General features: G+C 42.3%; 3 protein-coding genes across 7 annotated transcripts in view; 1 reads left to right on the top strand and 2 right to left on the bottom strand.

Annotated features, from left to right (window-relative positions):
• The first annotated feature begins 6,570 nt into the window (after positions 1-6,570).
• On the top strand, positions 6,571-11,306 carry LOC121678208 (ICOS ligand-like). Of its 4 annotated transcripts, none has more exons than XM_042057539.1 (6): positions 6,571-6,870; positions 7,114-7,224; positions 7,335-7,673; positions 8,051-8,335; positions 9,827-9,988; positions 10,283-11,306. In XM_042057539.1, exons 2-6 carry the CDS (start codon positions 7,164-7,166, stop codon positions 10,357-10,359), a joined length of 924 nt encoding a protein of 307 aa, XP_041913473.1. In that variant the 5' UTR covers positions 6,571-6,870; positions 7,114-7,163; the 3' UTR covers positions 10,360-11,306. The 4 variants fall into 4 exon arrangements, with proteins under 4 accessions (XP_041913473.1, XP_041913472.1, XP_041913474.1 ...); XM_042057538.1 differs by having other exon boundaries at positions 6,572-6,870; positions 7,079-7,224; XM_042057540.1 differs by lacking the exon at positions 6,571-6,870 and having other exon boundaries at positions 6,908-7,224; positions 10,393-11,306.
• On the bottom strand, positions 11,075-13,975 carry nit2 (nitrilase family, member 2). Its single transcript, XM_042057541.1, has 10 exons — positions 13,830-13,975; positions 13,451-13,569; positions 13,222-13,342; positions 13,022-13,110; positions 12,788-12,881; positions 12,618-12,692; positions 12,432-12,510; positions 12,242-12,340; positions 11,841-11,896; positions 11,075-11,547 (listed from the first exon to the last, which is right to left on the bottom strand). The coding sequence occupies exons 1-10, from the start codon at positions 13,855-13,857 to the stop codon at positions 11,453-11,455; spliced, it is 855 nt and encodes a 284-aa protein (XP_041913475.1). The 5' UTR covers positions 13,858-13,975; the 3' UTR covers positions 11,075-11,452.
• A 291-nt stretch (positions 13,976-14,266) lies between these two features.
• tbc1d23 (TBC1 domain family, member 23) overlaps positions 14,267-22,138 on the bottom strand; it is a 21,234-nt gene continuing 13,362 nt past the window's right edge. The window contains exons 8-19 of one of the 2 annotated variants that reach the window (XM_042056285.1): positions 22,097-22,138; positions 21,633-21,755; positions 21,101-21,193; positions 20,643-20,813; positions 20,286-20,328; positions 20,065-20,171; positions 19,357-19,499; positions 18,964-19,008; positions 18,046-18,134; positions 17,549-17,684; positions 16,957-17,151; positions 14,267-16,118 (exon numbers count right to left, since the gene is read on the bottom strand). The exon at positions 22,097-22,138 is cut by the window's right edge and continues 62 nt beyond it. In XM_042056285.1, coding sequence (XP_041912219.1) covers positions 16,034-16,118; positions 16,957-17,151; positions 17,549-17,684; positions 18,046-18,134; positions 18,964-19,008; positions 19,357-19,499; positions 20,065-20,171; positions 20,286-20,328; positions 20,643-20,813; positions 21,101-21,193; positions 21,633-21,755; positions 22,097-22,138 — 1,272 coding nt within the window. In that variant the 3' untranslated portion in view covers positions 14,267-16,033. The remainder of the gene's footprint in view (positions 16,119-16,956; positions 17,152-17,548; positions 17,685-18,045; positions 18,135-18,963; positions 19,009-19,356; positions 19,500-20,064; positions 20,172-20,285; positions 20,329-20,642; positions 20,814-21,100; positions 21,194-21,632; positions 21,756-22,096) is intronic. The other variant, XM_042056286.1, reaches the window with a different exon arrangement.

The following is a 22,138-nucleotide window of genomic DNA, read 5'->3' as shown; positions in this document are numbered from 1 at the left end:
AAGGTTAGTCAAGTTTTGCTGTATTTTGCTGCTCGCTATGAACCGTCTGCATTATAGGCTAGTGACAATGGCCCCACATTTTTGAGATACGGAGGTAGAACTAAACGCAACAATGTTTTTCCTTATCTCTAAGGTCTCCTATATATGAAATGGATTCGTAGCTAAAAATATTTTACTGCTAAGATTGGTAAATTAACAGATATTGTTATACACCCCAAAACCAAAAAAGGACTAAAATATGGGAGTTAAGGCATATAAACTAGAAACTTGGCATGTTTATAGTCAGGAAGTTGCTTTACCTACTAGAAAAGACTGGATGTGAATATCTTGATGTATGGAATGAATAGAGACATGTAAACATACACCTAAAATAAGCGGACATGCAAAAAATGAATATCTATGCAGAATGTTTTCATTTACTTTGTAGCTGCTTTACCAGGGATTATCATAGCAACACATATGATGGCTTATGGGAAATGTGGGGTTGTACTGAATCCAACAATACCAAATATGTAAATATAGTATGACAAGTTAGGGTGTTCTGTCACTCAATGTATGAGGTGTCCAAAATGAAAGAAAACAGAACACTAGCAAAATACAGTCTCAAGTCCAAATCACATTATCAGTGGTGAGAAGAATGTTGATAAATTCATTGATACTGCAAGGCAAGTGCTGATCTATATTTACATTTAATAATGATACATTTAATGTGAAACACAGATCCAATTGAATCAGGTTAACACTGGAATGGAACACCTTTATTAAAATATTTACATTCACTTGAATTTTGTTTTGGTCAAGTCATTACTGAATAATGGAAAATAATATTGTAGCTTTTGTCTGTCCAGACCAGCAGTGGACAGTAGAGCCTACACTGCTTACTTCACCCCTAAGTAGCTAAACAATTAGTTAAAGAACATACTTTCCCTAGCTAAGAAAGTACTTAGCCCTCTGACTAATGTTGCATGTGTAATTCAACTTGATTTGCATTTCAATGAAAATTGTGACATTTTTCCGTTTCACTAGTCTCTTGAATTATAGAATGTCTTACCGACACTGGATCCAAAGCTTGTGAGAAACATTTGGAAAAGGGCAAGAAAAAAGATCCCTATGTCCAAAACCCCACAGTAGAAGGCCTCCAACGCATACTTACCCTTGCTCAGCAGAGAGAGAGATGGTGATGTCCATAAAACTCTGGCTCCATATACAGATTATATTTTCTCCAAAATCAAAGTTTCATATCATGTATAGCGAACTACTGCAGTAAAACAAAAATCAGTGAGCAGCAGCAAGTTGCAAATGTTGAGAGTGAGAGCACATCTGCACCAAGAAGGCTGAGTAGGGCTGATACAACATAATTTCAAATGCGGAGAGATTGTTTCATTTGTGGGAAGGCCAGCTCTAAACCAGAACCTCTGACAGCAATTTCAACTGGAACAGTCGCAAGTACCAGAGACAAGGTCCTTCGGGCAGCTTCTGAAAGGCTTGTAGATATACATCTTCAAATTCTTTCATGCCCAGATCTTTTTGCATGATACCAAATACCATAAAATGCCTTGCACACTACATCTCTAAATGAAATATAGCAGAAGCCATAGAAAAGAATGAAAAAAGCAGACCATATAGCTATGAGAACATACTAAAGACCATTGCTGAGCAAGAAGGTGTGTCAACACAAGAAATATAGATCAAGGACAGTGGTGTCTACATCCCAACTGTTCTTACTTGAGTTGCTGAACATGGAATTGTTGACACCCTGGATGGGAAGTGTACAACTCATACACTAAGAAGTGTATGAGTTGTACACTTCCCATCCAGGGGGTAAGAAGTGCAGTAAAAGAGGGGTTTTGTAGATTAAGTGGCAAGGGCTGCATAAAAAAGGTGGGGGAGGATTGGGATTGGGTGGGGGGCACCAACAAGGAGCACCCAAGAGCGACGTCTGTTGTGTTCCGAAGAGGCCAAGTCTCCACAGCAGATAAATGCCTATCACAGGTTCCCTCAGGTTCAGAGTTCCCTCACCACCTTAAACACGATTGATATGAATGGATGGAGATAAACTTTACAGGTACATTTTGTCTATTCTTTTACGCTTCACATCCAGGGTGTCTTCATTTTGGTCAAAGTTGCTGATGGCTGCATCACAAATTCCATGTTCAGCAACTCCAGTGGGGCCAGTTGGGATGTAGACACCACTCTCTGTCCTTGATATCTGGTCTGCTGCAACAGATGTGAGAAGTGCCTAACTTCTGTATAGGAAACACAGTGTCCTATTGCACTGAGCTCATTGATGACTGTCTTACTACCAAACTCATGATGTATCAAAATGGGAAGTCCCAGTGTGATTGGCGTATGGATGTGACAGCTCTGTTCAATGAGATCATGACAAATTAACACACAGATTCTCCTTTGAAGCTGGGTCATCACCACATGTTTGGAAATTTCTGTGGGCATGTTAATCAACACATCAGTTCACAAAGTCATACAGGATGTTGGGTACATACTTGCTGCATTGGAAACATAATAGACAGTCACTGCTGACATATTACTCACTGTAATGCTCTACCTGATCCATGCGTTTCCTCAATATGTCTGCAGCCCTGTGTAATATTTGAATTTCGGAAAGACTCTGACTTGTCTGTGGAAGCGTAGTCTCAGTCTACTGTTATTTCTGTGAGTTTAGCAGCTTCCCTCAGTGCACAATATGGTCATACTATCTGAGCAGATCAGATCTGACTGTCTTGGACGTGGAACAAATGCAAGCCTGTCTTTGTAATGCTGTATCAGCTTTTCCTTTAGTTTCCAGGATCTCAGCCAATCATTGAGAATTTGGAAACAGTTTAAACGTAGTTATGGAATTCAGACCTTTTCTATATTATCTCCCTGTAATAACAACCCAGCCTTTCCCCCATCCTTACAGGACAAAACATTTGAGGTTTGGCGCAAGAGAGGCATTGTGGTATTTAAAGATCTATACATAGACAAAGTATTTGCCTCTTTCTCTCAACTATCCCAAAACTATCAGCTTCCTAAATCTCACCTTTTTAGGTACTTTCAGATTTGGGATTTTGTGCGAAAGAACTTTAAAGAATTTCCAGCTATCCCTACGGAGACACCTCTTCATAGAATACTGCAAACGAATCCCCACAAAAAAGGAGTAATTTCCTCCTTATATGCACGCATTACAGAATTGGCATCTTCAGAAGATTGTCAGTGCGACGACAATGGGAGATAGACTTGGGCTATGAACTTGATGATGAGGACTGGACTGAAGTTCTAAACAGAATCCACACCTCTTCCATCTGTGCACGCCACAGCCTCATCCAACTTAAATTTATTCACAGAGTTTATTGGACTAATGCCAAACTCTCTAAGATAAAACCTGACATTGACTCTACATGTGATACTGTAGATGCAGACAAGCCGCAGCTACACTGATGCACATGTTTTGGCAATGCCCAGAATTAATAACATTCTGGAAGTCCATATTCAGCTTTATTTCAAATGCCCTAAAGCTTGAAACTGTCCTTGACCCCACCCCCTCTGTCGCCCTCCTTAGCCTCCCGCCTACTATAGTCACTCTTTCAAAATGCCAGAAAGATGCCCTAGCCTTTGCCACTCTAATTGCCAAAAGATCCATCCTTATGAGGTGGAAATCTCCACAGCCACCCTCTTATGTACACTGGATGAGAGACCTAATGAACCGCATCCACCTGGAGAAAATTAGGTATACTAGACTAAATAGGACAACGCAGTTCCATTCCATTTGGGATCCTTTTATATCTCTCTTCTCCTCTCTTCATTCCACAGAACTTATACCCCTACTAGATTCCCAAGTCTGACTCTCTTGGCACCCCCGCTCACACACCCTTTGCCTATTGCACACATGTATCTTCAATCTAGGAATCCAGAGATACACCCCCCCCCCCCCATTTCTTTTTTCTGTGTTTGTTTTGGTTTATTTCAACCGTTTTTGGTCTTTTTACTTGTGTCTATGTTAGATTTTGACTTAGTCTTTATTTTAGGATTGTTGTCTGGGTAGGGGTGGGGGGAGGTGGGTTCTCGGTTAAACTTGTAAACCTGTATTCATCTTACTGTATCCATCTTACATCATGTACTGCCATTTCAAGAAAATAATAAAAAACAAATTTGAAAAAAAAAAAGTTTCCAGGATCTATATTTCTTGTGTTGAAATATAGACACACTTTCTTGCTCAGCAATGGTCATTAGTATGTTGTCATAGCTTTCAGTCAAAGAATTGAGATCTCACTTTTATATCTTTGGACAATACTGTTTTATCAATGTCTTCAGTGAGCTTAATAAATGCTTTGTTATAGACATTGGTCTGCTTTTTTGATTCTTTTCTATGGCTGCTGTTATATTTCGTTTAGAGATGTAGTGTGCAAGGCACATTTTATGGTATTTGGCATCATATGCAAAGAGATCTGGGCATGAAAGAATTTGAATGTACATCTTCATCAAGCCTTTCAGAAGCTGCCCGAAGGACCTTGTCTCTGGTACTGGGGACAGCCGTGGCCTACTGGTTAGGGGTTCGGGCTTGTAACCGAAGAGTTACCGGTTCGATCCCCGACCCAGAAGGGAAAAAGGCGGGGAAGTGGTTGAGCACTGCTCTCCCATGCCCACATCCATGGTTCCACATCCACATCCACATAACCCCTCACTGCTCCCCGAGCGCCACTGTAATAAGGCAGCTCACTGCTCCGGGTTAGTGTGTGCTTCACCTACTGTAATTGTGTTCACTGTGTGCTCTGTGTGTTCACTAATTCACGGATGGGATAAATGCAGAGACCAAATTCCTTGTATACGCAAGTATACTTGGCCTATAATTTACATTGCCCCTGTACCAGTCGAAATGGCTGTTGGAGGTGGCTGTCTGATCTAGAGCTGGCCTTCCCACAAATGAAACAATCTCTCAGTATTTGAAACTCTCCGTATTTGATACTCAGCCTTCTTGGTGCAGATGTGCTCTCACTCTAAACATTTGCAACTTGCTGCTGCTCACTGATTTTTGTCTTACTGCAGTAGTTCGCTCTACATGATACATGATATGCAACTTTGATTTTGGAGGAAATATCATCTATATATGGAGCCAGAGTTTTATGGACATCACCATCTCTCTCTGCTGAGCAAGGGTATATGCGTTGGAGGCCTACTGTGGGGTTTTGGACATAGGGATCTTTTTTCTTGCCCTTTTCAAAATGTTTCCCACAAATGATACAAAGCTTTGGATCCAATGCCTGTAAGACATTCTCCATAATTCAAAAGACTAGTGAAGGAAAAATGATATACATTTCAGAATTTTCATCGAAATGCAAATCAAGTTGAATTACACATGAAATTGTTCAGAGGGCTAAGTACTTTCTTAGCTAGGGAAAGTAGTTTCTATAACTAACTGTTTAGCTACTTAGGGGTGAAGTAAGCAGTGTAGGCTCTACTGTCCACTGCTGGTCTGGACAGACAAAAGCTAACAATATTATTTTCCATGACTTGACCAAAACAAAATTCAAGTGAATATAAATATTTTAATAAAGGTGTTCCATTCCAATGTTAACCTGATTCAACTGGATCTGTGTTTTATATGATTTGTTTAATACTACTTAATACCCAAACTGGGTTGTTTTCAACCCAGCCGCTGAGTAAAATGGGGTCCAACACAGCATCCCAAAACCCAAAAAAGGTGCCAACTGCTCAGCCTGAGTCTTGTCGTAAGCAAGCGGGCTAGATGAATGGCCTACTCCAGAACTAGCTGTTGTGAAATTGTTGGGAATTTAATTGATTAACACATCACATAAACTGTTATTGAGTCTTGTTGATACACTGAACTTGTTTTCTCGGAACCAAATCTGATAGCAAGCAGCTTTGGAGTTTTGGAAGTAGGCTGGTGGATACATAACTGGCATGCGTAAGGTAATGATAAGGTAAAAGCAACAACCGAAATGCTGTGTTGAAACACGTGTATGAAACGTATTAAATATGCAAACACAGATCCGGTATAAACACTGACCCCCCCCCCCCCGAAAAAAAATCTCCCGTTTTTGGAAAGCTAAATGTTGACAGGTATGATATAGTGTAATGTAGAAACACACAGTAGAAGCTGAAATGAGGTCACCTTTTTCTTTGGCAAGGGCATGTTAAAGGAATAATAACAACAGTTAGAGGTGGAGGGGGTTTATGGGGAAATATTGAAATGATAGCCATACTCATGTGCAACATGCTAAGGGCATTTCTGTATGTCAATTTTAGTGGAACTGTAGGTTAAAAAAAATCAACAGAGGTAAGGCTCAGGCGGGTGTGCAGGTTCCTGTTACATGTTAACACATCCAACACTATATCAGAAATGCCATTTCAGAAACAGAAGTTAATGGTCTGACAGGTTTTTTTTGATAGTCTCTTTGTGTATGCTGACACATGATAAACAATGGTAGGGAAATATTGAGGTCACCACCTGGTTGGTTGTGTTTTGCCGCTCTGGCACCTAAGCAAATGAGACAGTGATGACAAAGCCTTCAGGTGGGAGGATTCCCGACCTGTTCCCCTCCCATCCCTGAGAGCCACACCCTTGCACCAACTGTGACCACTAACACAGAAGGTAACTTTGATTGCATTGGCAGCAGGTGTCCGGGAAAAGAATGACTGACAGTATTTGCCAGTCAAATGTGATAGAACAGGAAAGTTTTACACAGAACAAGGGCCTTCAGGCTGTGGAACGGATAACGTCGGAAAGTTACTCATAGTTACTCATTTTGTAATTGGGGTGATTAAGAAATGGAGGATTCTATGCATGTTAGACTAACCTGTCATTCTTGAAACAAGGGGTTAGTGCCACAGCTGAGAACAGGGGCGGAGTAAAAGGTAAGACAAGCCTCAACAGAGGTCCTCCTTACTTTTAGATTCCTTCTGCATTGGCTGTCACCCTGAGCAGCATTCTCTCCACGCGTCAGACAACAGTAACCTGTTCATAGGCACTTCTCCACACCGTCAGGAAAAAGGCCATTTCACAAAATAGGGCAATGTGTCAGACACAACTGAGGAACAACCAATTGTTGGTCTCTTTCCATAGGTTGGATTTATTCTGGATATCCTGTTGTTCCCTAGTGTATTTTCCCAGTCACCTTGATGTGTAACTCAACTACAACTTCCCGGCAATGACACCAAGGTGGTTTGCCGTACTACTTTTGGGGCTTGTCAAGCAAAGCTCATCTGAAGGTATGATATACAATATAAAACAATATAAATATATATTGGGTAATAATTATGCAGGTTTGAATAAAGAGTTGCTAAATGTATCCTGAAATCCCTAATGTACTTTGTTATAGAAGACGAGTGCTCTGTTGGAGTGATTGGGGAGTCTGCCATCTTGCCGTGCATTTATAATGGAACTCAGAGCCTTCTCTCTGCCAACATCTCAGCATGGTGGAGGAGTGAGACAGAGGAAATGCTCAGAGCCATGTGGAGACAGGGAGAAGAGATACTCAATGTATCGTTGTTGGAGTCCAGTAGGGTCCTAATGCCTTCCCTGTGCCCTCAGACGGGTGACTTCTCCATGACACTGACAGGCATTGTTCCCATGGATGCAAAAACCTACAGCCTCCACATCTCATTCGATGATGAAGAGACAAGTTCAGTCCTCTGTACAGTATGTCTCAAAGTAGGAGGTAAGTTTATGTGGGAGATTTATATTTACCTTTTTAAAAGAAAGTTTTTTTTTTTTACTTTATCTTAACATTTTACAAACAGGGTAGCCTATACAAAGTGTCTTAGACATTAGCCATACAATGAAGTACTGATTACTCAGAAGTACAATGTTAAAACAAACAAGAACAAACGGTAGAATGTGAACAACTTCTCAAAAAAACCTGTGTGGTGAATCTTCAACAATATGAGCACTGAAAATACTTTTTAAACAGTATTCCAATAGACTTATTGTCCTATTTCTTGTTTTAAAGCAGACAACAAAAAGAAAGAAAAAAAATATTATTTTGTGTGCATTTACAAGGGGATGTTGAGATAATGTTTTTTCAACTCCCTACAGCTCATTTCAGTTTCCCAGTTATCCAGCGGGGAGAAACAAACGTGGAGCACCAAACCCAGTTTGTGTGCCACAGCAGAGGTGGCTATCCCCAAGCTGCCCTCCACTGGCTCATCAACTCCACAGACCAACCTCCGTCGGGCTCAGTGAAGGCATATGCACAGCCTCTCCAAGACTCTGAGCTCTACAACATAACCAGCGTCATGACTGTTAGCAACGCTAAACACATCCCTGTGACATGCACTGTTGAAAATCGCATACTCAATGAGACCTTTAGCACCATATATTGTGAGTATGCTGTATGACTAGATGATATGCAAAGCATTTGATACACCTTATTCGTTTTAGAAGCCTTCATGAAAATGTAATCATGGATCAAAATAGCTCACTGTCAGTATGGAAATATACACATGCAGAACACATGTACTCTGTTTCTCTGTGCAAAGCCCTACCTGTTTCATTAACTCATTGAATGCCAAGCTGTTTTCGGAAGCTTGACCATTGTTGATGATTTTTGTACAGCCACAGCATATTCTGTGTTATAGCTATGAACACATACAATGGCTCGTTTAAAAGGTGAGACTTTAAGCTCTCAGTGGGTGCAAACCGTGTATTTCTACACGCCTCTGTTCCTGAGAAATCCCAAGCTAAACAGTGGCTAGTTTTCATCAAAATCGCTGTTATAACGTCTTTCATGAAATATGATGTGTTGCCTGTAAACTTTCCGGGAAGTGATCAGTGAGACCTGGCGAGACTGCCACCTAGTGATAGACCCACGAAAATGGCCTGGTTTTGACCTGACCCAAGTACCCCTAGCTGCAGCTTGCAGATCGGGGCTGGGCTCAATGTGAGGCGGAGCGCAACGTTGAGTTCTCATCCCAAAATCAGCTCGTCATTGGGCTCGTCATTCCCCGTCCTCTCTGTGTCTTATTTATCCGGACTCGGAGTTAAATTTTTCTCAAGGAACAATGCTTCACTATAAAAGCGTATCCTCCTTGAACTAATGCCCACGTTAATCATGTCCCTTAACCCCTAGCCTTCTAGAATCTGTACACCATCGGCGTTTCTTGGGTAATCTAAGTAGGCTACGCTATAAAGATCATTACATCCAGTCTGCATAAACATAGGCCTATGGCAATAACATTATCAATGCATTTCAGACATCCCAACCTGCAAAAAGTCTAGTCTCAGTCTCTGCCCTACATTGAGCCCAGCCCCTATCTGCAAGCTGTAGCCAGGGGCTTCTCACCTGACGTGCATGCGTCACTGATTCGACCCAAAGCAGAGATGGATTACTGCAAGGGCCTACCGGGCCCAGGCCCAGGGGGTCAGGGGGCCCTGAAGCCCAAGCCATTGCCTCAATATCAACAAATCAGGATGTAGGCTATGAATCTGATTAAATTTAGTATTAGTAAGGGGGCCCTTAATACATCTGGGCCCAGGGGCCCGAAGGTTCATAATCCGCCCATGACCCAAAGCGGCAACCGAGTTATGATAAAATGTCCAGATTGTGCGTTTTCATGAGTTTTCAATCGTCATATAATTCATTTCCATTCATCACAGAGTTCCCAAAATCACATATAAGGTGTGTTAGAGTGTCTAGTTTCGTAATTTAAAAAAAAGCTAAAAACGTAATATTAAGTTTTTGGCACTCAATGCATGGGAAGGAAAAACGTAATATTACGTTTTTGGCACTCAATGATGTACGGTATGATTTAATTCAGATGTACGGTACATTTGATTCTTATTCAGATTGACATGATTTGGATTCACTTTCAGGGCCTGAGGAGAAGCAGTTCAGTCCGGTGGTGGCTCGGGCGTCTGAGGCCATGTTGGTCTTCAGCACAGTGGTGATTATCATCGTGAGCCTCCTGGTGGCTATGGGCATAGTCTTCCAGGTCAAGTGGGACCGCGAGAGACGGAGGCCACGCCTACATGAAGGTATGGCTCACAGCCAATTCTACAAGCTCTCAGTTAACATATAAATGCTTTCATAATTCTATTGACGTATGTGACTGTTGATTTACATACTGTTCACCGCAGCGACAATTTCCATACATTTCCATGCGACTTCATGGGGACATGTTACGCAAAATTATGTCACGTGCATCTGAGCACAACCTGTTCTACATATATTTTTCCTATTGGAACCTCACATGCAAGGGTTGGGCTGCTTCGGAGTGACATTTGCAGGTCATCATTACTGTATAATTTGATGAATATGTGTGTCTTTAGATGACTCCGACACTGAAGACACAGATATCACCATGGACATGGAGCATCTGGACTCTCTGACAGACACTGTTGTCTGAGGACTAACCCGGACTCATCTTTTTTGTGCAAAGATACCAGATATCCATCCTAAGATGGCTGGAGAATGTCAAAAGAGGAGCTGCAGACCCCACACCATGCCTGTGTGTTTCCCATCTTTCCCTGTTTTGCATATCTGACTGATCTTGTCAGAGGCACTCTTGTTCAGCTGAACACACCCGATTCACTCTATCAGCAGCATCACAATGACACTGACTTTTCTCAGGAGTGCTTGGACCAAGGATAGCTATATGCAACCCATATGATATGTAGATATCTGCAGGGGCCTCCCCAACTGAGGGTTACCAGAAGGAGGACTGGTAGGTAAGGGCTTAGGTGAGGTAAGTGTTTCTGAGTCTAGGAAGCAGGGAGGAGTCTTTGCGTTGGCGTTCAACAGGCTCGAACAAAAGTACTAGACAGGGTGCCAGAATTTCACCAAATACCTCCTTTTCATAAACAAATGCCATTCCTCTGTAAATGGACACTCCCAAGATAACAACAGCTCTGGTTTACCATAGTGGTTCACAGGTTTGCTGTATGATGTGGAAACGCCTAGTAAGTAAGTATTTGTTGACCTACAGGAAAGCTGATGTATCTGTACATAGCTGATAACTATAAACAGTTGAAATGAGTTCATTCACGCGTTACCACATTTTATAAACAGCTTGGTCACGTTCTCTTTAAGGGTAAAAAATAAAATAATTTCAGTCAAGCAAAGAAGGTGAAAATAATTTCTTGTTTAACTTTTAGGTCTGCAGAATCATGGTTCTTGGTGTTCCTAAGCTCTTCTTTGCCATAATCAAAGCATGGTTTTATTAAACAATACCAGCAGTGATTAGCACAAACTCTGTTGCATCCCTCCTGCTATAAGACATTACCACTGTTACACATGGATTCAATTGAAAACAAAGTACATCATGTGCTCAACATTAAAGGCACTATCACTCATTTCATTCCATATTATTCATTCAAGTATAATGCCTGAAATGGACTGAGTTGCATACTATCAATTACCACAGTTGCATCAGTCTTTGAAGGTGCACATGAACAGTAACTCCAACTTGTATGGGATAATGATTGTTGGTGCAAGACTCTTCAGCCATCTTGGACAGTGTTTACGCTGTACAAATCAGTCCGTTTCTGCATTGTGATGGGAATCTGCTGACGGATATCAGCCAGATACTGGAGATCTGATCAGGACAGACAGAGACCAAGAGAATGAGAGATGCACTAGCAAACCAACAAGACCTATATGCAGGGCATGCAATTTACACCATTTACACTAAATAAATATATAATAAAAAATACACACATGCTAAACTAAACTACTGTATTTGTATTACCATGTTTATTATTGCTTTTAGCAATATTGTTTATGACTCCTGGTGTTATTTTTTTATTACATTGAGGTGGTTTGAGTTTTGCATTTGTAATCAACCCTGTGACCAATGTGGGTCTCTAAAAGATTTTAGTAGCAGCTCACCAATATCAGCATAAACGACTTCTTCTGTGGCCCCAGCCTTTGTAATCACTTCTCCCCTGTAAAGGGAAAAAACAGTTACACTCCAGCAAGCACACAGCTGCATGTGTATTTTGTGGTAAAATTGAAACATACATCTAGGGCCCATACACATGTGAGCATGCACACATACACACACACACACACAAATACATGCACGCACGCATGCACGCACACACACACTCTTGAAATATCCATGGTATAAATATTTAATGTGGGCAGTGCATGGCTAGTGAGGCGTGATTCTACTGCATCAAAAACATGCTTAGAACAATCACACAAGTAGCAAATATGGTACATATGAAACCAGCAGCACTTCAGTATAAACATGACACACAACCACCAATGCATCAATCATTGCTGACCAGGGACTGACGACAGTGCTGTGTCCCCAGGCGACATATGAGGCGGTCTCGTCTCTGGCTGGGGAGGCCGTGGCCACATACACCTGGTTATCCACTGCCCTGGCAACACAAGAGTGCAAAAAAGATGAGGATGTTCACAAAATAAATGTGTCACATATAAATGTTGCTGGGGAATGATTGATGAACTGACCTCCCTCTCTGCAGCAATTCCCAATGGGCCGGCCCAGTGGTCATGTTAAAAGCTCCAGGGTATACCAGCAGCTGACAACCTGGTACAAAGAGTAATGACACTGAAACATGCAGGAAAAGGAAACAAAATCTTGCTTGCTGATAATCCTAACCACAATCATCATTGTCTAGTGAGAATTTCTCTGACCTTTTTTAGCGTAGATCTGAGCAAGCTCTGCAAAGCGCATGTCATAGCAGATCCCAACGCCAACCTTACAGAACGCTGGAGACAGTTACACAAATGAGAAAGAAAAACATGTTGATTTTACTAGATTTCATAGTTGATTCAAATATAAAAAGGTATTTTAAGAGACTCACGTGTGTCAAACATAGACAGACTACTGCCAGGGCTAAGGGTCTCAGACTCCTGGAAACGGATCTTCCCTGGAACGTCAATATCAAAAAGATGAATCTGCAGGATTAATTAAACCAGAGAAGAATTGTAACTTGTGCAATACTGTCTGAAAGTGTACTTGTTAGTTCAGACCACAGAAATATTCAGAATACTGGAGGGAGCACTCTGTATTGTGATACTAGATAGTATCTCTTAACCTTTCTGTGTTTCAGCAGCAGATTTCCATCAGGGCCAAAGACCGAGCAAGTGTTGTACAGTTTACCCTGGTCCTCCTCAGGAATAGACCCTTGAGAAACACACACACACACTCAATGTAAATAATTACAATTACATGATACCATGTGAATTTATAGGTTACTTCTGCGTCTATTGCCCACCACCATGTCTGATTTTCTACCTCCAACAAGGAAAACCTCATTCTCCTTGGCTGCTTCTGACAGAACCTGTGTGGATTCTCCTGGGATCTTCTCAGCATACTCCGGGAAGAAACCGGTCCCATACGGAGAGTTAAAACACTCCTATGAATGAAACTAGAATGAGACCAAACTTAATTATGGCCTTCAATACATGTGTGATATCAATCAGAATATAAGAATACAACTGAAATGACCAATCGTGACACTTACAGGTAAAACCACCACCTTTGCTCCCTGACCAGAAGCTTCTTGGATCAGCCTCTTTGCTCTGCTCAAGTTGTCTGCCTTGACCTTTGACACATGGAGCTGCACAACCGCTAAACGAAACTCTGCAAAGTGCAAACATACGTACACAGACAAAATCAAACAAAAGGACTACAATGACAGATGAGACTGAGACAAGGGAATGCAGAATTTGCCAAATAACATGCTATTATCCTCGAATGGCAATTAGATATTGAAATGTGTCGAACTGATAATCATTAGCCTACACGTTTTTGCAAAGACAGTTTTACTCTTGTTGTTGACTTGTTTGTGTGTTCCATCAACAACAGAACGTCATCCCAAGCAGTGTTTTGATTTCACTTACTCGACATTGCTTTCGTTATTCCAGCCATGAACCCAACTGCCCAACTGGCTCGTTCTATTGCTCGAAAGGGCAACTAGATTGTTATTATATACATTTCATATTCAAAGTTTCCTACGGATTTATGGTATGAGCCAGGCTATCGAGCAATTCAGGGAAACTCTTATTTTGAAGTACCATTGTGAAATTGAAACCGGAAAATGATTCCTCCCCCAATCGGAATATGTTCAAGACCGTCAATGCTGCGCAGATCTGAGTGGATTGATCTGACCATTCATAACGACTATCTTTAACTTTACATCCTTCAAATCTATTTACATTTATTCTAATTATGCCGCCTTATGGCCCACAACTCCATGGCTCTTCAAGGAGTAAACCTAGTAGGCAAGCGCACACACACACACAAAAGAATACCAGAATACATTATTGACTGACACAAGTTGGGAGTTGAGTTGTAAATTTATTAAAAGTGGTTACAAAAAATAACAGCATAAGGTAAGTTGAACTGAAAACCAATGCAGGAAGTACTTTTACACAATGGAGTTACTGCTGAGCTCCCACTGGAAACATTTTGAAACACTTTCATTGTGAGGTGAGAGGTCCAAATTATTTTTTCTACAGTAATCTTATCTATTCCTTCACAGCCTTTTGCATTGTGTTGCAAAAACTGAAAGTACATTTTGGTCACCATTTATAAGAGCAGCAAATAAGTTTCAGAGTGAAAGGAAATAATAAAAGATCAAAACATAGGTCAAATTTCAAGTCAACATGTTCAGCTTCACAGAATGTGCTTTTCTTGTGAGAATGATACATGGCAAAATTCTCATTCCAAAGGCAATTTGCATTTCTTTCAAGTTACATTTTATACAGGTTTTTATTTCCATGGTTGACAGACAGACGGTGGGGAGGGGAACCGGCGTGAAAGAAGTTGGGAAATGCTGTCAGGAGTCCAGTTATGAAAAGATTTAATAAATAGGACATCAAACATGACCTCCTGTTGAGTCTTGTTTACATAATAACTGATCAACCACTGTCTAATCCCATCAACAGTACTTTTTTTTTTTTAAAACACGCCATCTCTGAGAACCTAAGCCTCCTTCCGTGAGGATAGCCAGGTAGTTTTACAGTATATACAATATATATTTATATATATTTATTTACCAATATACTTAAATCATTCCGCTTTCTATTGTATTTAAGGCTATCAGCAGGAGCAAACCATAAAGGGCAGGGGTATCACATGAGGATTGTTTACACTAAATAAATGGAGAGTGTTTAAACAAGACAACAAGAGTTTATGATATTGAATATTTTAGTGTACCCCAAGTCAAAGGGTGTGCAATCATATGTATACCGCCCTCCAGAGCCTTTACAAAACTGCCCGTCGCATACACTATAAAAGGAAACATGAGCATTCCACCATCCACATACGCTCTACTGAAATCTTTCCTTTAGCCCTGTCCAAAACATTACAGCTTTTAACAAATACTTTGACATACAGCACACTGTGCCGTCTTGATATGGTTACAGAAGCGTTGAATATGTCCAAGGGGGGGAAAAAACACTGAGGATGTCCTTGACTTGACTTGACTTCTTTCGAGGGTCAGGAGACGTTTCTCTGGTAACAAAAGAGTCAGGGGGTGTGCGTCAGTCTACCAGTGGTGAGTTGGTTAAGGCTACTGACTTACTCAGGTACTCAAGGACTGTCACCACTGCGTTTTATTTTTTTTATGCCCACATACTCATACGCCAATAAAGGTGCCCGTTAAAGCTGAAAAGGAGGGAAATAAAAAAAAAAAAAAACAAAACAATGAAACAAAAACGCCTGCGTCAGTTCAGCTTGCTCTCTGTTATAATAATAGTCATACACAGAGGAGAAGAGCCTTGTCCCCACAGCCCTGCTGTCCAACAATTTCCGTCTGTCCCAGCGTCCCTGGGCAGCACCCCGCAGCCGAGAAGGAGGGGTGAGGTGAGGAGGGGCTGGGGTACGAATAAACACTGCTGGGTTTACATTGTCCTGGAAGGGAGGCAGAGTCATACAGAGAGAAAGAGAGAGAGAGAGAAAGAGAGAAAGAGAGACATGGACATAGACTAGCGCCTCTTGGCCAAGGTGGTTTGTCCAGTTGCAGGTCCCCTGCATGGCCTGTAGCAGAGGTGCTGCTGCGTCCTCCTCTGCTGCTGCTGCCCCAGCGGTGTGTGTGCTGCCTCTACGAGCTCTCCAGGGCATCCAACACCTTCATGATCTGCTGCTTGATGACCTTGGTGGCGTCCCCGGCGTTGGGGATCAGATACCTGCAGAGGAGGACAGGGTCTATCAGTGCAATCACATTCAGGAGTAGGAGGACTGGTGGCTCACATTTTCACCTTTTAGCTCAAATACAAACTGTCCATAGTGACATGGGTATACTTATAAGTACATGCACACATGTATACACTATGTATGCATTATGTATACATACTATAACTATTTCAGTGTGTATAGAGCCTTTTACACATTTTTTTATATTCAATATACTTTGTATGTGCTAACTTTATTCCTTTTCTCTGGTCTGGGATGGAGATTTTGTTTGAAAAGCTGGATGTCATGGACATAGGTTATTCAGTCACCATCACAGGACCTGCACTGCTGTGATGAAATTTCCATGTTATTTTGGGAAATAGAATAACACAGTGACTGTGCCAGTCAAACAAAGTATTTTAAGTATGGTTTCCAAAGTCATGATGGTTTGATGTCTGATCAGTGGCACATCTGCAGACTGCTGTAGCTTTGTAATACTTTATCATGACAGGTTGTCATGGAAATACAAAGCGATGTGTTTCTCGATTTAGCAAGCGGTGGGTGGTGTTACTCATTATAGTAAGGTTAGGACAGCGTCAACAAACTTTCAGATTGTTTGGATGATGAGAGATGCAAGATGCACAAAGAAATGATGTTGCTACGCCTTTCTTAAAGTTGCTCTGTATTGTACTGAAATGTGTAGTTTGGCCACCCCTAATAGTTTCCTACAGTTGTATATCAACTGATTCCTACAAGATTTATGAAGACAGTGGATTCATGTTGTATCCGTACGTTGTTGTTTGATCATTCAGATGGAATACCTCTGTACATAAATTGGAGCATTGTGCCTACCTCTCCACGGCCACGATGTCCACCCCTGCAGGGTTGTTGTTGCCAAACTTAAATGTGATGAGCTCCGGATGTTTCTTCTTGGATGTGATCTTGACCACGGAGCTCAGGGCTTGCCTGGACTGGATGTAGGCGAAGCCTTTACGCGAGGCGATCTCCCTTAGGCAGTACATGTGCGTGGCTGTGATCAGCAAGTGACTGGGGAGACATAAGGACTGAGTTATGAGTTCTATCGCACAGTGCAGAGACAAACACAAGGCCATGATTCATTTTGAAAGAAGGGGGGGGGGGGGGTGGAGTGAACCTCTGTTTCATGCATGCATGAGATCAGAGTTTTAATATGTTTGAACTTTCATCAGATGCAGAAATCAAGGAAATCAGATGAAGCAACGTTGGCATATGAGATTTTAGTAAAATCTGGCTTTTAAATAACTGGCAAACGTTATGAGCCACACGGTATTCATGTGCATGTAAGCACGAAAATAAATAAAGAAAAAAAATACCCGTCACCATCAGCTGGTATTCTTTGCTCCTATGTGAGCCAACCACCTGCTCAGTGCACCACGGGCCTCAGAGGCCTGTTCAGGTGTCTCACCTGGGGAACATGTGTCCCGTCTCCTTCACCTCGTTACAGGGCACATGGTGCTTCACATCTGGCTTATTGATCCACGTCTGGATGTTCACTATCTCCTTGCGGTCGTCGTCCGACATCGACGAGCTGTCAATCTCATCTGGGGACACAATCAAGGATGGTGAGGGAACGTGAAAATACTGGGAACCATTTACTAGATTGGAAAACTACTAAAAAAAAGCTGATAAGACCAACATGACAAGTAGTTACACATTTACAGTGTGAATAAGGATGTTGGTTTAATTTGCAGCGATCACGTTTTCTGAAATGTAGCGCTTCCCAATGCCGTAAGCCTCTGTGTACAGGGCTTTTCCAAATAAATAAAGCATGTAAATGTGTGTGTGTGTATATATATATATATATATATATATATATATATATATATATATATATATATATATATATATATATATATATATATATATATATATATATATATATATATATAAATTAATCTTCACCTGTGTCGTACTCCTCCTCGTCTCCGATGCTGAACACTGGTTTGACACCTCGGTACGGCTTTCCTACTCGGTCACTACTACTGACGTGTCTGTGGGAAACATAAAATCACATAATGAGCAGGGCACACACACACACACACACACACACACACACACACACACACACACACACACACACACACACACACACACACACACACACACACACAGTGACAGTGCAGCTTCTCCTCTATAGTTAGCATCTTTAGTGGGTGAAAGAGTGAGTCTATCTAACTGGGGGAAGAGGAGGTGGAGAGGCTAGTCACTGGCAGGCCAGGCAAATGAGATCAAAACAGGATCGGACAGACACAGCAAAGGACACCCCATCACTGTTGGTTACAATTCATAGCAGGGAAGAATATACGTGGAGTCCTTGGCCATCACCTCTGTAATACACGCAGAGAGAGTGAGAGGTTCACAGGGAGGAGATTCTCTACGCTTATTGAGTAACTGTGAGAGGAAAAAAGGAAACACAGCTACCTTGAAGAACAAGAGTGCTAAGCATTGTGTTAATGGCAACACAGAGAGCCACCAAAGACAAGTGCATCATGGACCTGTTGAGTGAGCCTAAGGATTCTGTGACATTAGTGATGTATACGCATGCATGTGCTGGGTCTTAGGTTAGTGCGGAGCTTGGGTTAGTGTGCTTGAGGTCGTGCTAGTGCACTGCTGCGGCTCCAAGCTCTACACAGTTGGTGGTGCCATAGACTGAGAATGCCAACCTAGGCAGTGCCAACCCAGGCAATGCCTAGTCAGGCAATACCAACCCAGGTAATACCAACCCAGGAAATGGCACCTAAACCAAGACCAGTAGCAGCAGCAGCACAGACAGTGGCAGTGGACATATGGACGAATGAACAGCAGGGAGAACACTCTTACCGATCAGGAATCCCTTTCTCCGGCCAGGGCAGACTGAAAGACATTCTAGTGTGGGATCACAGGGCACAAGCCATGAGCAGGAGGAGGGAGAGGAGGGTGTTTGATCAACCAGAATTAAGGAATTAAAACATAAAAAAAAAAACAAATCACAAAAAGACAGCTGGATTGATTTGTTTGAAACTCCATTTTCAGATCATTACATGACAAAGTTACAGAATCTGATGTAAAATACAAAAATTAAATCTGATTGAAATATATAAAAAAGGGTAATCTGATTTGAAATCAAACAGAGGGCAATGACAGGAGGAAGTGCACAGAAGCCTGAGGATGGACCGGGGGGGGGGGGGGGGGGGGGTTAGTGTTAAAGCAGCATGTGGAGGAGGCGGAACTCACCTGTCCACAGGTGTGGAAGTGTTCTCAATGAAGCTGATCATCTTCTCCTTCACATTAACAGACTTGGATTTGAGGGCAAAGGTCATCTTGTTGACCAGGGACTTGACCCCTTTGCCATCAGCTGTGCTATTCAGGCCGTCACCCTGTGGGGACAGAGTGGTGCAGATGAAACGGAGATGAAGCAGACAGAACTATCAATGGAACCATACACTAGTATTATTTTTGTTCCTTTTGTAATTTGCCATCAACATTCCAAAATGTTCTGGGCTTTTGCATAATATATGTAAACAAATTTCCCTGACTATACGTTAATGGATAGTTAGAATTTAGTTACAAAATGAAGTACCTCACAGACAAATGCCATTCTTTTTTTCCCTGTATGATATTCAATGCATGTAAAAGGGTATTCCCCACGTCTCTATGGGTCAGTGGGCACCTTTCTCTGATGAGGTGTAGTGAGCATGCCTCAGCCCTGATAAAGCCCACTGACCCCCTGGCATCCAGCTGACATTCACATCAGCAGAGCTACACTCCCATCGCTACGTTTCCATCAACATTTCAGGGCCTTTCCATAACATACAAACACATTTCACTGACTACACTTCACTTCGCTTTGGCACTTTTATTTATAGTAAGAGTTTAGAGTACAAATGAAGGGTCTTCACAGATATCTGTGGCTGACTCCTGCCTTCCAGCTGAGCTACTCACATCAGCGGAGCTGAGGCTGTTGTGGGAGCCGGAGGTGCTGACTATCCAGTGCACATAGACGTTGTCAGGGCCCTCCACATTGATGTCTGCTAGATGCTGCTGCAGAGCTGTCAGACCAACACACATGGACACACACATACAGTACACGCACAGCATTACACAACCTGCTTCACTCACAGGCAAGGTGGACATGACAGCTGACCACTGAGGAGGTTGCTTACCCATGAAGCCTCCTTTGGCGATGCTGACATACTCTTTGTTTTTCTGTGAGATACAAACAACAACAACAAAAAAACAATATTGAACGGTAGAAAGTTAAAATTGAAATGTAGTTGTTAAAAACTGAGGTAAAAAAGTTGAGAGAAAATGCTGTATTTGTAAAAGGTCAAAATAAATCAAGCTTTGTTCATGAAACTCACATACTTCCCAAAAAAAAGTGTTTTAAGACTTTCAGTTTTAAAATAGCCAGTCCAGTGACAGAGGCCGTTTCCCTTGTGCTGCTTTGGCTAGATAAGCCGCCTCAGTGTGTGTGATAAAGTGGGTGTGAAGTGAGGTGACGCCGTGAGCAGCGGTCTGACCTGCAGGAAGTGGGCGAGCACCATGTTCATGTACATGTCCTCCTCCTCGCGCCCGCTGCCCATGAAGCACAGGTGCTCCCCGCTGGCGATGGAGCCCGACTCCAGGGACTGCTTCTGGGCCTCCAGCAGGGACTTCACCGACAGGGCAAACTCAGACGGGTTCTGCAGCATCTACACACACACACACACACACACACACACACAGACACACGCACACACACAGACACATGCACACACGCACGCAAACACACAATGGAGTCCAATTAAGACTTTATGAAACTACGGTTAAGCACGCTTAATTGTAATAAGAGCAGAGATTCACTGGACATAAGACATAAAGTCAAAAACCTATTTTAGGCTTAGAGAACAAAATAATAATAAAATAATTCAGGTCTCTATGATTCTGGTGCTCATGAGCTACTGTCACTTCAGGGTAGGATTGGGATCTTAACTCTTACCAAGTCTGAGTCTAGATGGAAGGCTGTGGAGAGATGTCCTGCGTTATATTGCTCTGCAGGACGACAGTCCACCACAAAGAAGCGCACCCCCTCCTGCCACACACACACACACACACACACACACACACACACACACACACCATTAAGACAATGCCACTGATGATGGTAGCAGTATGTTGCAGAATGTTTGTAGGCCTCTTTATGTTTAGGCCTCTCTATTTAAGCCTGGTCCTACGGGGAGATGTATTTCTAGAGAGAGCATATGAATCACTGTTGTGTTTGTAAAAAGCACTTAGCACTACGCCACTGAAAGCGGCATATTTCTGGGACTCTGTAAGTGTATGAAGGACCATCGGACTACCATGTTTGTAATCGCCTGTCTGAGTTTGAAAGACAGATGCACTTGTGTGGAGTTTGTATTAGCTCCACAGCGGTCCTAGCTGCGGTTGTATTAGCTCCACAGCGGTCCTAGCTGCGGTTGTGTTAACACTATAGGGAGGGTGGAGTGCAGTGCAGTTGACGGGAGACTCACCGGCTGCAGCTGGTTGGCCTGGAGGATCTCGGGCACGGACACCGGAAGACACAGCGCCTGACTCAAGTCCATGTCCTCTTCCCTTAGTGCCACCAGGCTGCTGCCAAACAGGTTCTGGTTCTCCTACACACACACACACACACACACACACACACACTTAGAGGAGAACTCTACAGCAAACTCAAGATTCCTTTTACATCTCATTATACTAGGAGGTATACGAGAGCAAAGTTCTTGGGTTTCGGTTCAATTTCAATTTAAAGAAGGCCCATGGGTAACAGGGGCAAGGAAAAACTCTAGAATTGGAGATACATATAGGAAGAAACCTCGAGCAGATCCACGACTCAAGGACCCGACCCATCTGCCTAGGGTCCTCAACACGTCAGCAGGTTCCTCAACACGGCAGCAATAAATAATAAAACTATGTGAGGGCCTCTCTAATGAGGTCTGAAGACATGACCTACCTTTCTGAATGAGAGTGGAGTCTTGCTGTAGTAATACTGCGC

The sequence above is a fragment of the Alosa sapidissima genome, chromosome 12 (genome assembly GCF_018492685.1).
Source record: "Alosa sapidissima isolate fAloSap1 chromosome 12, fAloSap1.pri, whole genome shotgun sequence".
Lineage (NCBI taxonomy): Eukaryota > Metazoa > Chordata > Actinopteri > Clupeiformes > Clupeidae > Alosa > Alosa sapidissima.
Note: the sequence above shows the minus strand (reverse complement) of the source record. Positions and strands in the feature narration are given on the sequence as shown.

Coding starts and splice junctions, on each gene's coding strand:
- LOC121678208 (XM_042057539.1), top strand. CDS start 7,164: ATGACACCAAGGTGGTTTGCCGTACTACTTTTGGGGCTTGTCAAGCAA. Junction 7,674..8,050: donor AGTATGTCTCAAAGTAGGAG/GTAAGTTTATGT, acceptor AACTCCCTACAG/CTCATTTCAGTTTCCCAGTT. Junction 8,336..9,826: donor GACCTTTAGCACCATATATT/GTGAGTATGCTG, acceptor ATTCACTTTCAG/GGCCTGAGGAGAAGCAGTTC.
- nit2 (XM_042057541.1), bottom strand. CDS start 13,857: ATGGCTGGAATAACGAAAGCAATGTCGA. Junction 13,343..13,450: donor CAAAGGTGGTGGTTTTACCT/GTAAGTGTCACG, acceptor TTTCATTCATAG/GAGTGTTTTAACTCTCCGTA. Junction 11,548..11,840: donor AGTCGTTTATGCTGATATTG/GTGAGCTGCTAC, acceptor TGTCCTGATCAG/ATCTCCAGTATCTGGCTGAT.